Source organism: Mirounga leonina, unplaced genomic scaffold (genome assembly GCF_011800145.1).
Source record: "Mirounga leonina isolate KUSES-001 unplaced genomic scaffold, KU_Mleo_1.0 Mir_98, whole genome shotgun sequence".
Taxonomy (NCBI): Eukaryota; Metazoa; Chordata; class Mammalia; order Carnivora; family Phocidae; genus Mirounga; species Mirounga leonina.
Genome location: NW_023270921.1, coordinates 4,244,119 through 4,260,099, shown reverse-complemented (window position 1 = coordinate 4,260,099; position 15,981 = coordinate 4,244,119). Strand labels below are relative to the sequence as shown.

At 39.6% G+C, this 15,981-nt stretch overlaps 1 protein-coding gene across 1 annotated transcript; it reads right to left on the bottom strand.

Annotated features, from left to right (window-relative positions):
• Positions 1-5,956: 5,956 nt before the first annotated feature.
• On the bottom strand, positions 5,957-15,717 carry LOC118006605 (granzyme K-like). The gene is made up of 5 exons (XM_034999315.1): positions 15,619-15,717; positions 15,116-15,263; positions 8,828-8,978; positions 7,783-8,052; positions 5,957-6,346 (listed from the first exon to the last, which is right to left on the bottom strand). Exons 1-5 carry the CDS (start codon positions 15,680-15,682, stop codon positions 6,173-6,175), a joined length of 807 nt encoding a protein of 268 aa, XP_034855206.1. The 5' UTR covers positions 15,683-15,717; the 3' UTR covers positions 5,957-6,172.
• Between the last annotated feature and the right edge of the window lie 264 nt (positions 15,718-15,981).

The window sequence follows — 15,981 nt, the reverse complement described above, 5'->3', positions numbered from 1 at the left end:
GATTAATAATTATTTCTGATTCACGGAATAAACTGAATCATCATGCTGAGAGAAATGGAACATTTTCTCCTGAGAAATAGCTGCACATATTGATTAGCCTTGGATGTGTCTATGGTGGAGTTAGCTCACACAGAGAGCCTACTTCTCAAGAAGAGTATATGTGTTTACCTTTATTGACAGGGGTTTCACTACTGCAATTGCTAGAGCTCTTGTCTTCTTTTATCTGGGTCAAAGGTGAGTTGTACAAATCCGGTGATCGAGATCTTTCCCTCCCTCTACCTTGGGAAATTGTTGACAAACTACAAGAGAACCAGGCTTTAAATGTATAGGCCCAGAATGGTAGAGCAAATTGTTTGTCCTGCACAAATTCTGAACAACTCACATTTGACTAAGCTTTCTGTTCTCATGTTCATGTCTCCATTATAACAATTGTTGGATCATAATATAGTTGTTTTGTATGTATCTCCATTATTACTATTCTCTATGCGTCACCTTTGTAATAGTTTTTGGAGCATGGTATATTTGTTTATTTGCAGGTTCATGTTTGTTCACTGGACTGTGAGTTTCTGCAGGGCAGGAGTTGTGTCCTTTCCCCTTGGTATCTCCAGCAACCAGCCCAGTACCATGTACATAGAGGAGCTCAGTAAGTGTTTGTTGAGTGAATGAATGAATGAAGGAATCTCTCTGAATGCTCCATTAGGGAGTGTGTCTGAATTGGTTGTTAACACAGTCACTCTGCACAGTTGGTTGGTCTGACCACATGTGGGCCTGTTTTGTTTTTCTACAACATTACTAATATTCAGGGTATTATTATATCCCACTATCTTCCAATGGAGTTGCTTTTATAGTCTGGATGAAAAAAACTACTGTATTATTTCAAATGATTGTGAAATAATAAAGCAAATGAAAACCTCAGATGCCAGAAAACATTATTTTCATGGAACTTCACAAAAAACAACTCCACAAGATCCCCTTACAAAATATACACAAAAGGAGAAAATAAGGTTACAGATTACTGAGTGTCACGCATTATTTTGACAATAGGAACAAGAATGTTTGCCATGCAGCAATGTGTGGTTAAGATAAAAATATCTTCTCAAGTAAGCCAGGGCATTTTCTTCATGTTAAGCCACAGGATGGAACAGTGAGGGAGAAGTGTTTATTGATTATAGCATTTAAAAGTGACTTTTCTGAATCAATTCTTGTTTAAATAGGACAAGGTGGAAAGCTAAAGCCATTTGGGAGTTTGGGATTTTGGAGGATCTGGACATAAGGGCATAAAGACATATGCTCGTCATTGGAGCATACATCAGGGATAGAAATTTTAGGTTTCTGATTTCATCTAGTAGGATTGAGTGAGGACGTATTTGACAGAAAGCTCCACATAATAGTGGATTAAACACAAGTGTTTATTTTCTTTCATGTAAAAGAAGTCCTCAGGTAAAGAGTACAGGATTGACATAAAGACTCCTTCTTTTTGCTTCACTGCCATAAACACTTAGTTTCTATTCAAGCTTGCCTCATGGTTCCAGCATTGTTGCTAGTGATCTTGCCACCACATCTATCATCCAAGTAGTAGGAGGAAGGAAGGGGGAAAGGACACTCTTTCCTACTGAAACAACTCTCTTTAAAGGAACTTCCTGGAAGCTCCCAGCCAATGATTTTTCACTTACATCTCCTTTACCACTTCTAGCAGCGAAAGAGGCTAGAAAACACCATTTTTAAGCTGTATAGATTTGTGGCTCCCAGTAAAATTTGAGTTTTGTTACCAGAGAAGAGAGGAGATGGCTGATGTGTAGCAAACCAGCAGTCTCTGCTACTAGGTGAACCAGACAGAACACAGCTGAAAAACCCTCATTTTTCTTGGAGTTATTGGATAATCAGGGGACTAATGGGATAATGTATGTATAGATGCTCCAAGTGTGAGCACATTTCATGCCTGTGGCCAGAGCAGGTATGCCAAGAGTACTCTCCAGGGGAGAGGCAGGCTGTTGATGTGTTGGAAATTCTCATGGGGTAGTTAATATTCATTACGTTGGTGAATTTACCAAAGTTCAGGGTTTGACCTTCATTACTGCGGGGACTGAAACTTGATTTTTATCAGCACACAGAGTGATTTGACTCTTAAAGAGAAATTCAAATAACCCTAATTTAGAGGTTAAAAAAATTATCATAGATACGGAAAAGCAAAATGTTTATTAATTTGCAATAAGAAATAACTGTCACAGGGAGCAAAATGCTCACAGAAGTTTGCTTGGTGAGCATGGGATTAGAAACAGACCAAGTAAGGCAGCTGAATGCTTAGTGAAGTCAGGCTAAAGTGAGAATGGGCTTACTAGGGGCTCACCCCCCTCCCTTCCTCATCAATTCTGGTTGGTCCACTGCCTGTGTTGCCTGCTTTTCCCTGTACGCATGGCTGTCCTCCTCCCCTTCAGACTGGGTCACTCATCTTGCCATCGTTAACGTTCAAGCAGATTGCAGGCTGTCTTGTAAGCTTGTGAACCTCAACATCTCTTCAGAGTACTCTTGTGGATCTCTGCTCTGAGCCAGTATCTATGGAGTTTAAATTTTAACTTTCAGAGGACAATTTCATTCTACTTACTCCTAAGTTCTCAAGAGAAACCTCAGTGTAGACCCCATCGGCGGCTTCTAATAGGCTGTTACATCGACATTTACGGTCAAAACAAGAAAATGAACACAATCTCTTCATGCTAATCTGGAGTTGACTGATGTGACTCAGCAAAAGGGCTGAACAAGTTAACATTAGTAAACAGGAAGTCAATGTGTGAAACCTTAAAAGCCGGGCTGAATCATTCCAGATACAAGGAGCCCATCTGTTCAGCCAGCATGCATTTGATACTCAAATATCTCTTAAGAGAATATATGAGTAGCTGTGCAGGGTTGCCTCGGTAATCTTGTGAAATTGTAAGCTTTGGAGAGATCTGGGTGCATCGCCCTTAGACAGGTGGAACAGTGTCTTTCTCCATCACGTGTGTGCCCCGTCATAAACCAAGAGCTTAGTCAAAGAGGAAGAGGGTCTCTGACAGACTCAGAGCAGTTCTCGCCTTTATTGAGATACCCTTCTGAAGCAATCAAGTGGGAAGCACTGCTTTTCCTATCATCGCAGGATCAGTGGAGATTTATTATGTGCAAAAACTATGAGGGTCATACAGTAGGACTAATTCTGCTACCTGGTTCTAGACTGGTTTAGTCACCCACCTGAATTTATATTGATTTATTTCATGCATGATACTGGTCCTATTTCTAGGGCTGTCACTTTCTATTAAAGCTGGTTGGACATAAAAGAAAGCATGAAGCTTTTTTCAGTGTCTGGGGGGAAGGCAAATATGCTCTGTCCACATCACGAAGAAAGGAAAAAGTGGGATAATTTAGAATGACAACAGCCATTCATGTTCCCCTAAAGTTTTTGAGCAGTTTTCACAATCAAGATATTTACCTCATTTTTACTCTCAGCTTTTCTTTGAGGTCATAGATGGAATCAAATACTGTCTCCAAGACAAACTTCCCCAAACTAAGACACCATATTCTTTTAGGTTATGTTGGGAAGATTTTGATATGTTTAATAAAATATTGCTTCCCTAGGAGGATGAGGGATACTTTTCAATTGTGGGCTCCATCATCAGCTACTTGTCAAAATAAACTGTTTATCTTCCAATTTAAGAGTCAACAGATCTGCCATAGCTGTTGACAGAAGTTTCCTCTCTGGCAATCTTATCTAGTTTGACCATTGGATGGGAACAGCATGGAGTCTAAAATCAAAACAAATGTCAGGTTTTAGTGAAACTTTTCAGGATACTCCCCAACTGCAATCAGAAGGAATCTCAACCACCCTTTTGCTAGATTAAAGAGACTTGTAACTATATATTCCATTGGATTTGGAATTTAGATGAAATATATAATACTTTTTTAATGGTGAGTTCAGAGTCTCTGCAATTTCCCCTTTCTTTTCTTAGGAAATATAGTCTGGGATTTATCGGTCAAAATCAGCATATTTTTAATGAATCAAAATGATACAAAATGGAATACTGAAAGAACCTTTTTTTTTAACTACTATTTTTTTTTTTTACTACTTACTTTCAAAGCAGTTCTATAATTTTAATTAGGTTCCTTTTAAACCCAGTGCTTCCACTTGTCAAAGTATTTCTAGTAGAGTAGTCCTGGTGGGTGGTTCCTGAGGACCATGACAACAAACAAACAAATAAAAGCATCCATTTTTATATGAATGTAAGAAACCCGATGGTGGCACCTAGAAATGAGCACTATGCATCCTCTGAAACCCAAATGAAATATAGAGACTGAGAATAACCTTTTGGTTTCCGACTGTTGAAGGAGAAGCCTGAATGACTCCCCTGTCCTCCGCCACCAGATTAGAAATTGTCAGATTCTCATTACGGGGCGGCCATAGTCAAGGACAGTGAGACCCTCCAGGACACTGACTGAATTGCACTCTGGTCTGCAGTCCTCGGTTCACACCGAAGGGCTTATAAAAGAACAATTGTTCTTTCTTGTAAGATGTTTTTAAGGATGTTCGCTATTAGCGGCTTTTTAGATTTGCCCATTTATAGGAATCAGTTGAATTGTTTGTAAACCGTGCAGACTTCCAGGCCCACCTCAAGCCCATTCAGTCTGAATGTCTGAGCAAGGAGTTGGGGCAACGTGTGTTACAGAAGGATCTTCTCAAGTGATCTGATACAGTTGGTAGGGATGTGGGAGCCCTGGAACAGCATCCTTGACACAGATCCCCCCAAAAAAGTCCTCTCCAGGCCCTGTATCAGCACCAGTTGTCCTATGTCTGGGCAGATAAGTTGATTTTTATTTCCTGGATACTGTAATTCATATAACTGACTGTGTTGCTCTTTTTGTATTGATTCCTGTGAAGCATACGAGGCAAACACAACTCCTTCTAGCAACAGTATGGGAAGAAAAGGGTGGCCCTTTGGGTAGTAACACTCCTGTCTTCATCTTCTTCTTCAAAGGTCTCATTTCCCCCTTGCTTCAGTTTCTTCACCAAATTATTTATTTATTTATGATTTAAATTTTTTTTTTTTTTTTTTTTTTTTACCTTTTTACCCCCTTCACCCATTTCTCCCATCTCCCGACTGCCCACATCTGGCAGTCACCAATCCGTTCTCTGTAGATGATACCACATATAAGAGAGACCATAGGATATTTGTCTTTGACTTATTTCACTCAGAATAATGCCCTCGAGGCCCATCCATGTTGTCACAAATGGCAAGATTTCATCCTTTTTATGGCTGAATATTATATATATATTACATATAATTATATATTATATACATACACATTATAAACATATACATATATATGTATAATATATATTATATGTATTACTGAATATTTTATATATATATATATCTATATATCTATATATATATCTCACAGTTTCTTTATTCTTCCATTGATGAGCACTTAACTTGCTTCCACATCTGGGCCATTGTAAGTGATGCTGCAGTGAGCATGGGGTGGTACAGATAATTTCTCAAGTTAGTGTGTTCATTTTCTTCAGATAAATACCTGGCAGTGGAATTTCTGGATCATATAACATTTTCTATTTTTAATTTTTTGAGGAAAAATTATTTTTAACTTCATATTTAGTTTTATGGCACATATTTTTGTACATTGCCTTAAATCCTGTGTGGAATGAAGTATGACAGAAATCAATAATAAGTACTATCCTAAATATTTGTATTAGCCTTGATGATTCCTTTTTCACTTGAATTGGGGTGTTTGAATTTACTGTTTCTTATTTTAAAAGCACAGTTTAGGGTAAAACCACAGCAGAAATCACAGCATAAACCTGGTTGAAGTTGGTGCCTGGCTGAAGGCTTGGGTTTTTTTTGCCCTTTGGGGGAGTGTGAATAGAGTGGGAAGTATATCATTTGCTTTTTTCTCATTTGCATGAAAGATAAGGACATAGTCTTCTAAGTTTTATTCAGAATGAAATCAGCACAGTAAAAACACAGCAGTTACAGATGTAAAAAAGAACTTGATTCCTTGACAAAATCAGTCCTACGGAAGCAGGAGTGGACCCTAGCTGTGCTCCACTTTACATCCAACTACATATAAAGACAAACGTGGACTCTAGGACATCTTATGAAAATAAAACAAGCAACTGGTAGACCCAAGAAAATCATTTGTGGTCATAGTTTGTCTGAGATGGAGCAAGCTTGTTTTTAATCCAAGCCTGGTATTTCCGGGTTATTAGGGTGTAGATTCCAGGCTTCTTGGCATCACCACATTTATGACCTGCAGAGACTAAGGCATAGAAGGCACCTTTGCAAACCAAGGGGCCACCTGAGTCACCCTAGAAAGAAGAAAATAGACAGATACTTGGTGAGAAGCTATTGAACTTTTTCTACCATTAATTACCTGTTACTCAAATGATTATTATGTGGGTCCTTGGTTTCTCTGTGTCCTCAAGAGTTCCTGATATAGCCCCTTACTCAGTGTGGGTTGTCTCTGTCTCTGGCCAGGGCAATGATTCTGTCCATTGTCTGTCTCTGTGTCCCTATCTCTGTCTGGGACCATGTTTCTGTCCATCTGTCTGTCTGTCTGTCTGTCTCTCTGTCCATATCCCTGTCTCCGTCTAGGACTACTTATATATACAACCTTTGATAATCAGTGACTATAGAACTTTATTCATTAAGGAATGAGTAGATATAAAGTTTAAAGGAATCCACTGAAATGAAAGAAATGTTTAAATTGTGGATTTCATCTTGGTGCTCACGGATCTGAAATCAAGTTGCTACTGAGATGGGCAGAGAGGAGAAATGTATCGTACTAAATACATTGGTGGCAGGGACTCTGTCTTTTTTTTTTTTTTCCCGTTTTTGCATTCTCCTGTAATTGAATATAATGCTCGGCACAAATACAACACTTTGTAAATACTTGCTCCGTGAACGGATTCTTGAGGACTCAGACCTAAACATGTAACTACAATTCTGTCAAGGAAAGTGACAGCGTGACAAGAGGGGGCTTTCAAATCTGAAGAGCAGCCTTTGCCTCTGCTGCCACTCCCATGGGGAACTGTAGCACTTTGTGCTCTGGTTGCCATGGAAAGAGAGGCTGAGGGGGATGACAATCTTGGGGCACGGCAGATACAGGTGATCTTTGAAAGCATCATGTCCTCCCCTCAACAAGGCTTAATACAGTATGATGTCAATAGTGCATTCTAATTTCTTAAAAATTAGTAATCCATCTGTGCTACGTGTCACCTGCAAACATGAACACCTATGTTTTTTTACTGCCTTGGAAAACAAGAGATTCTGAAAAGTATGCCTCCTTTCCTTTCAGTCAATCTGTCAACATCATTTAAGAAACACATACCATATACTTGAGCTTTTTGCATCTGGGCTTTCCAACACCTCTCTATTGATTGCCTACAATGGTGGGTTTTTTTGGGGGGGAAGGGAGTTATATTTTACACCACTAGTGACCTCAGAGTTGGTAGGCTTTCTAAGGATGGTAAGATCCCTTGGAAGAAGCCTGTAAAAGTTATCAGATGCAGTCTATCATCCTGATTCACGGACATTTAAAGAGTTCTTATGTGTTGGGGAAGTTCTTATGACTCATTCACATTGGTAGATGAGAAAGAATAGAGAACTCAGTGCAGGAATGGAGAGGAACTCTCTGGAGTTGTGATTTTCTGTTCTCCATACCTCTCCTCTGGGCTAGGAGCACATGGAGGTTCGACTGCATGCACAGCATTCTGAGTTGTCTATTTGATGGATGGGCTCTTACCTGGCAGGAATCCTTCTGGCCCCTGGTGTCTCCTGCACATATCATGTCTTCAGTTATAATAGGGTTGTGGTTATAATAACTTGGGCTGTTGCAAAGTTTTCGGTTTACAACCGTAACAGTAACTTCATGCAGGGTATCAGAGGTCCTTAAAAATTGTGGGTTGGTGGCTCCCCAGCCAGTAACCTGGCATTTTGTTCCAGCTCTGATATCATTTTTGGAGCTTGGGTGGAGCAGCTGGACATGTTTGTCAAGTGTTGCAGCCGTGTGAAGCTGACAGATTGAAAAGAACATAAATTATCATTTGTCCCCAGTAGTATTCTGCTATTAGTCTGAGCAATGTATGTGTGGTCCCTCTGGTCTAGGAAGGCATCCCTCTTCTTGAATCTACTTTGGTGGTAGCCTGCAGCTGTATTTGTGGTTGTTACTTTTCTGAAATGCTCTCCAATCCCTGTAGAGCTCAATGATGCTCAGGGAGGGAGCTTAGACAGAGCAGGAATTTTGCCCAGTCTTAAGCAAACTGGCCTTTGCTCTGCATTGGATGGTTTTCTGTGGAATAACATCCATAGGTCATGACTTTGAGGGCTGGGCTGTTTCCTGCTGGATAAGACCCTTGAGTATGGTCTAGACTAAGTCTGGACTAGACTAAGTATGGTCTAGACTAAGTTATAACTCACTTACGTGTCCCTGAATTCACTTGGTTGGCTCGGTTGTATAAAGGACTTGCAATTTTCATTTGCTAATGATAAAAGCATTTGGAGAAAAAAGCTTCCAGTGGGGATCTTTGGGCTTGTTGGGATGTTCCCCTCCCACATATGTGAGCATCAGGGTTGCTTTTCTTTGTTTAAACACAGACCTGATGCATTTGTGATAAATTCTTGTTTCTTTCAAGGCAGTATATAAAGTAAAAGGGGCCCTTATAGAATATGTCACATTTACCTCAAACATGGGGACAGTGCTAACAAAATCCTTTTCTGTAGATGATATAACAGCTGAACTATGTTGTATAAGAATGCTGGAGAAATTGAAGGAAGGCAACACTACATACCTTAATCAGCATAATATCATTTGATTTACGATATGATGTAAGTCTTGAGAATGGTATGAATTTTTCAATCTTAAATGTTTGTTTGGAGTCCTCTTTCTTTGAGAGAGAGTGTGCTCCTAAAATCACTTTGAAAAACTGGACTTTTGCATGCCTAAAAAAAAAGCAAAGAGAATAGAAGGAAGAGAACGAGTCCCAAATACCCCAGTGGGGAGTAGAAATGGTGGAGAACATAGAGGAACAAAGGCCATCTTTAAAGTAACTTGTTTGGATTAGGTGGAGTGACAGAGGTCTTAGTGAACCCAAGCATGAAAGGATGATATAAAGGGCCAAAAGACCTGCTCTCAGACCCACCCCACCTCAATTCCCTAGTATTTCAAAAGAATATCAGAACTTATACCCTACTGTGGGGAAAAGGAATGAAATTCTAATTGAGATCAAGTTTACAACAAAATTGTTAATTTATGTAAAAAGAAATTATATTTCTCGAGTTGTGGGTTGAGATTTATACCCACCATTGTTAATTTTTTAAATTAAGGTACAATATACATTACATAAAATTTATAATTTAAACCATTTTTAAATGTACAGTTCTGTGGCATTGAATACATTTACATTGTTGTTCTTTAATCACTACCATCAATCTCCAAAATTCTTACATCTTCCCAACATTAAGTGTTTTAATAACTAAAAAGTAAAGACTCAACTCTGCATTCACTAATCTGGTATATCTAGACCTCATCTCAGGGCCATATGGAAAATAAGATCCATTACATGGCTGTCAGATAAGCTATGTTCTGTCCTGTCAATTAGAAAGATAATTTGGACAAGAAAGGAAGACTTGCCTCAATGTGAAAAATCATTGCTAGTTTGAAATAAAGACACTGTAGGGTTAGTAGCCATTGATAACTCCATTGTGGAGATTTAGAGGATAGAAACAGGTGAGTTAGATAAAGAAACAAGAGTTGTTTTGCTTTGTTTTGTCTTATCCCTGGTCATATACAGCTCCAGTACCAGTGTTTTGATAGTGCGACAATTGATTTGATTTACTGCATGTCGACCAAATTACATTTACATCTAGTTATGGAAATAGAAATGTTTTCTTTTTTTGAGATCTTGACAACACCTTGGGGCATTCAGCATTCTATTAAAAAAAATCCCACTTTAATGTGTGCCTTTAGGAAGCTCCTTCAAATCCTTTAGGGAACAAGGAAGATTCTAGAAAGACTTACACTTGTTTACATGTAACTATTTCATTGTCACTTGAAAGAGGGATTAAGACAGATTATAATAAAAACATCCACACCCACATAAGTCAGATGGGGAAAGACAAATACCATAGGATTTTGCTTATGTGTGGAATCTAAAAAACAAAACAAATGAACAAACAAACAAACAGAAACAGAAACAGATTCACAGACACATAGAACAAAGTGGTTGTTACCAAAGGGGGGTGGTGGGCGGATGGGCAAAATAGGTGAAGGGAATTAATTAAGAGGTACAAACTTTCAGTCATAAAATAACTCGGTGGGGGGTGGGGCGTGCCTGGGTGGCTCAGTTGTTAAGCATCTGCCTTCGGCTCAGGTATGATCCCAGGGTCCTGGGATCAAGCCCCGCATCGGGGTCCCTGCTCAGTGGGAAGCCTGCTTCTCCCTCTCCCACTGCCCCTGCTTGTGTTTCCTCTCTCACTGTGTCTCTCTCTGTCAAATAGATAAAGAAAATCTTAAAAAAAAAAAAAAAAAAAACTCGGGGATAAAAAATACAGCACAGGGAATATAGTCAATAATATTGCAATAACTTTTGTAATAGATGGTAAATACACTTATGCTGAGCATCCCATTATGTGCATAATTGCCAAATCACTATGTTGTACGTCTGAAACTCAAAATATTGTATGTCAACTATACTTCAATTAAAAATAAAAACACACACATACTCCCACATATGGATTCATAAAGATTAATAAGAATTAAAAGGCACAGAAACATACAGAAAACGGAAGAAAGTGTTGTTTCAGGTTCGAAGAAGGAGCTCAGGACTACAGTGGGGTGGGTTTGCCTATGGCAGGACTGTGACTGCCAGGAATGACCACTCTTCAGTTTCTACCAAAATAGTTTATTTTGGTTTATTTTGGGAATTTCAGCTCTATTTGTTGAAAAGTTTGCCTATTGCAAAATCAGGATGGGGATGAAATTTCTCAAAGGATGTGGATCAGATTTCCTAGGATTGATTCAAATTCAAATTCAACATACTCATTAAAACCAAACTGTGGAGGGGTGGGGGGGAGGGTGGAGAATGATACCAAATCCCCAGGACTACTGCTTTAACAGAAAAGATGGAAACATGTATAAAAAACACAAGGAAGGCTGTGGGGTACAAATGCGGGTGTGGAAGATGAATTTTGATTAGGGGATGTTTGCTGAGAAAATTTCTGGTTTTCCTCATCTTTTACCAACGTACTTGATTAGTTAATGCCTTTGAAATATTTTGGTTATTTTTGTCTCCACTAGGACATGTTAATACCCAATACAACGCAAGCAGACTATGAATGCTTTCTGACTTTCTGTTTCCTGATACACTCCAACTGGAATCTGAAAGGTCATTTTTTCTGCCCACAGGATACCTGGAATTACCTGAGTTTTAGGATGCCACCTCCTTAGCTAAACCCAGGTCTGAATTCACACAGAAATGTAATAATACCAGTGTTTTTCATTTGTTTATTGTAGGGTTTCTCCACAGGTGGTCTTTGCTTCAGAATTCTCTGGAGATGTGTGTTTAAAATGCAGTTTTCTGAGTCCCACCCTGGACTTACCTGGAACAGAACTACATGCAGAGCAGGAACCAGAGTGTTGCTCACAGTAATCCTTTTCTGTCTACTGAAACATTATTTCCACTGGGCTTAAAAAGAACCCTTTCTCAGTGTTGTTCAAGCTGATGTGCGGTATAGTCCTCATTGGTGGAAGGGTTCTTTGGCCAAAGGTGACACACATGATAAGTAGGGAAATCGGGACTCAAACGCACCTTTTGTGATTCCAAGTCCAGGGCTCCTTTCCATGACACTCTGGAAGCCCCATGTCAAGCCCCTTCAAGCCCCTTATTTCCTCTGCCAGTTTGCCTCAGCACTGAGCCTTGTTTCTACTTAGATCCACTCCTCCAGGGCTGACACAGACTGGGTCCTGACCCCCTGGCGGCTCTTTAGTCTAAGACACGAGGGAATTACCTGGCTGTTGGAGAGGGGCTATTACAGTCCCATCCTCAGCACGCCTGGATCATCAGACTTGTGCCTCAGTGACTACCACGGAAGGTACAGAAAATAACTTGATGACATGATATAACACTTACTACGTTATTGTGCTGTGCCAGGTTTTGTGCGAAGCATTTTACATATTGTCCCTCATTTACACCTCACAACAGTCCTGTGAGGGAGGTATTAGGATTATCCCCACTTTGCAGATGAGAAGATTGAGGATCAGGTGAATGAACAAACTTGAGAAAGTCCCACAGATATTAAGGGGAGGCTCCAGGATGCAAATGCAGGCGGGATTGAAGCTCAACTGGTTTAAGCCCCCGGGGCCTGAATCTACACCATTCTACTCTGGATGCCCTGGGGCGGTCTGAGATGGTGGGGAGGCCAAGTGGAAGGGGCTGCGGCGGGGGCGGGGGGGGGGGGGGGTGGGTAGGGGGGTGTTCATCTAATTATAGCCCAGGCAGGTGAGAGGAGGGGATGCTCAGTGAGGGGTGAGATTCAGAAAAACAATGGAAAAGAGTTGGTGAGAGTTTTGCTTCTGATAAATTGAAATGCTGTAAATAAAATTAGACAAGAAGCTTTTTTACTGGTTTCCTTTTCTAGTTGGCAAGGCAACTAAGAGGGGCCAAGAGGCGCAGTAAGGAGCTGCGTGGATGGGGAGTGAGAAGGGGGCACCCCAGATCTGGCCTCCTTCACCGTTTTGCTGAAAGCAGAGGCTCAAGTTAGTAAGTATTCCCCCAGGATACTTGGGAGTACATTTGTGGGAAGCCACCATTAAACTATTTCATAAATATTTTGGATTTCATAAAGCTTAATATTTTTCTAAGCACCAATCCACCTACATTTTTACACCCAAGTGTCCTGGAGAGGAAATTTGATCCATATATTCTGGAGTTCTTTAAACTCTGGCCATTTAAAATGGTATTTAGCAAGAGTTGGTTTTTCTTTTCTTTTTTTCTTTTTTCTTTTTTTAATTCCAAGATCTCTTTTCCCCAATTTGTCAGTTTGAGGACCCACTCCTATCAAGTCAAGTTCACTTGACAAAATTTTAAATTCAAATTAATAGTATTATTTACTTTTGGAAAGCACTTTATGGCTTGTGAAGGACTTCACACACTGTGTTTTTGGCTTGGAAAAAAAAAAAAAAAAGAAAGTCTTCCAATTTATTTCCTTCTTTCTACCCAGAATTTCTTGAGCATTTATAAGTCAAGGTCTATGTCTGGGGAGGTTAGAATCCACTTGAATGTGTGCCATAAGGATATTTGAAGATGTGCATATCCTGAATTGAATGAACATTTCTTGATAGTCACCCTCTGCCTCGCTGGTCCTTCGGAGACAAGTGTTCTGAACAGGATAGAAGTGATAGGGATGTAAGGGTGGTTTCTATGACAGCAGAAACCCCATATGAATGACGTAGTCATATTAAACTGGAGATTAGTAGCTTGCTATTTAGAAATAAAACAGAAGTTCTCACTTTCTGCAGGCTTCAAAATTTCTAAATTTGTGTCTAGTCTTATTAAAATGTGGGCAATCGACATGGAGAAGCAAGTCAATTCAGTTGCTCCATAGTCTGGTTAGCAAACCATTATGGCCAAGAGATTCTTAAGTGAAGTGCTATAATGTTTGTAAGGAAAGAAAGCCCCATCTCTCCTTGGCTTATTCAGGCAAGAGACAGAAGAAAGAAACATAGAGACAAAAACAACAAAAACCAAATCCCCCCAAACCAACAAGTAAACAAAGCAACAAACACCAAATTGGTTTTCTATGGCTTTTCCTTTTGCAAAGGTTGCAGCATCCCAAGAAGAGCTTGGGACTTTTTAGCTGAAGTAAGAGAATCACAGACTGAAATGTACTTTGAGAAAAGCTTTTGTTCTAAGTATCCCAGAAAAATAGCTCTTTTTTCCTTGTAGAAATCATCTATAACTTTTTTTCCCTCTTTTTCTGCTGGGAAGTTTGTTGCCCCCTTATGGCTGTCATTCCCAAACTGTGGGCCTCAGGCTTCTGGGGTGGGAGGCAGGGCAGAGAAGTTAACATGAGGGGTCTAAAAATCCATTAACCACGCAGGCTTCTCGTACCTATAACAATAATGACTGCAACTTATTTCTGCTTACTATATGTGCTAAGCATACTAAAATATTTAAATAGGTACTATTTAATCCTCCAAACCCCATGAAACAGGTACTACTATTATTATTCCCCTTTTGTAAAATGGGAAAGCAGAGATACAAACACAGGCTGTCTAGCAAGGTCAGGAAGGCCGCTGCCCCAATTACCACGGTTGTTGCCTTCCCTGGCCTTCCACGGAGGACTTGGATCTGTCCCATGGCCTGCCTGGGAAAGGTGGCCCAGTTCTCCCTGAAAAGGAAAACTCAGGGCGGAAAACTTGGATGGGCAAGAGGGTAAGTCAACTCCACCAGTTGGTCAGTGATCACGGAAGCTAAGGGTAGATGAAAGTCTTGCCATTTACTACAGCATGGACAGACTTAGAGGATAGTATGCTAGGAGAAATAAGCCAGAGAAAGACAAATACCATATGATTCCACTTACATGTGGAATCCACAAAATAACAAAGAAACAAACAAACAGTAACAGCAAAAAAGAGAAACAGACTCACAGATACGGAGAACAAACTGGTAGTTGCCAGAGGGGAGGGGTGGAGGGATAGGCAAAATGGACGAATGAGTAAGAGGTACAAACTTCCCAGTTTTAAAATAAATAAGTCACAGGGATGAAACTACAGCACAGGGAATATAGTCAATAATATAATACTTTAATCGTGGTGAACCTATCATAATGTACATAATTGTTGAATCACTGTTGTACCCCTGAAACTGATATTATACGTCAACTCTATTTCAATTAAAAGAATATACATATATATGATTGAACTGTTATTTATACCCCTTGATATTACATCTGTGTTCTTCAAACATTACAGTGCTCATTAAACTTAGAATGTTAAAAAACAAACTTCTCTCCAGGAGAGGCGAGCTTCTCTTCTAGCCGGTGGAGGTAGAACGCACAAGGTCAGAGCAGGTACTCACCGGGTGCGGCAGTGGGCCGCGGACAGCACCCACTGTGGGTGGATCAGCACGCCTCCACAGAGGTGGTGGCCGTGGTACTGGATGGAGGCCATGAATGGCCGGGAATGTGGCGACACTTCTCGCCCTCCAATAATCTCCATGCCGAAACCTACAGAAGAAAACCCAAAGATTTAATATGAAAGATCCAAGCGGATTATTTCATGTAATTCTTCTTCCAATAGTCATTATATCATTTCCAAGATAAAAAAAAACACCCTACAATCTCCTAATGGCTATAATAATTTTACCGATAAACACATGTACACTTAATAATATATAATATTATATATAACATATATAATATATAATTAAATAATAATATAAAATAGTATAATAAATTTAATAATTGATAATGCAGTTTCAAGGGATAGACATGGTTGGGAAAAATTTTCATTTCTAAATAACAACACAATCACTAGAAATTCATTTGATGCGTAAATGTGGTGGGTCTAGGAGGTACTTACACTCTGAAGTCATATAAGCCCCAGCTGTTAGGAAAAATAGAGGAAAAAAAGAAAACTTCACCATTTTAATGGCTTTGATTGAAGAAGCCTAGATGAAATATTCTGATGGCATTGGTGAAGGAAGAAGATTCTGAAGACTGAGCTTTGACCTTGAAAGTTTTATCTTTCTCACCACAAGTGTTTCAGACAGCAGTGGTGGAACTCGAATCTTGGTTTTTCACACCTATGTTTGAAAGTGTTTATCAGTTTGAGGAGATCAGATCTATGCTTTTAGCACTTTTTGGTGTATATGCAATAAAGAACTCATTTCAGGAGTGAACCCTCTTCAATATCTATATGAGTACTCATGTTATAAATGGGGAA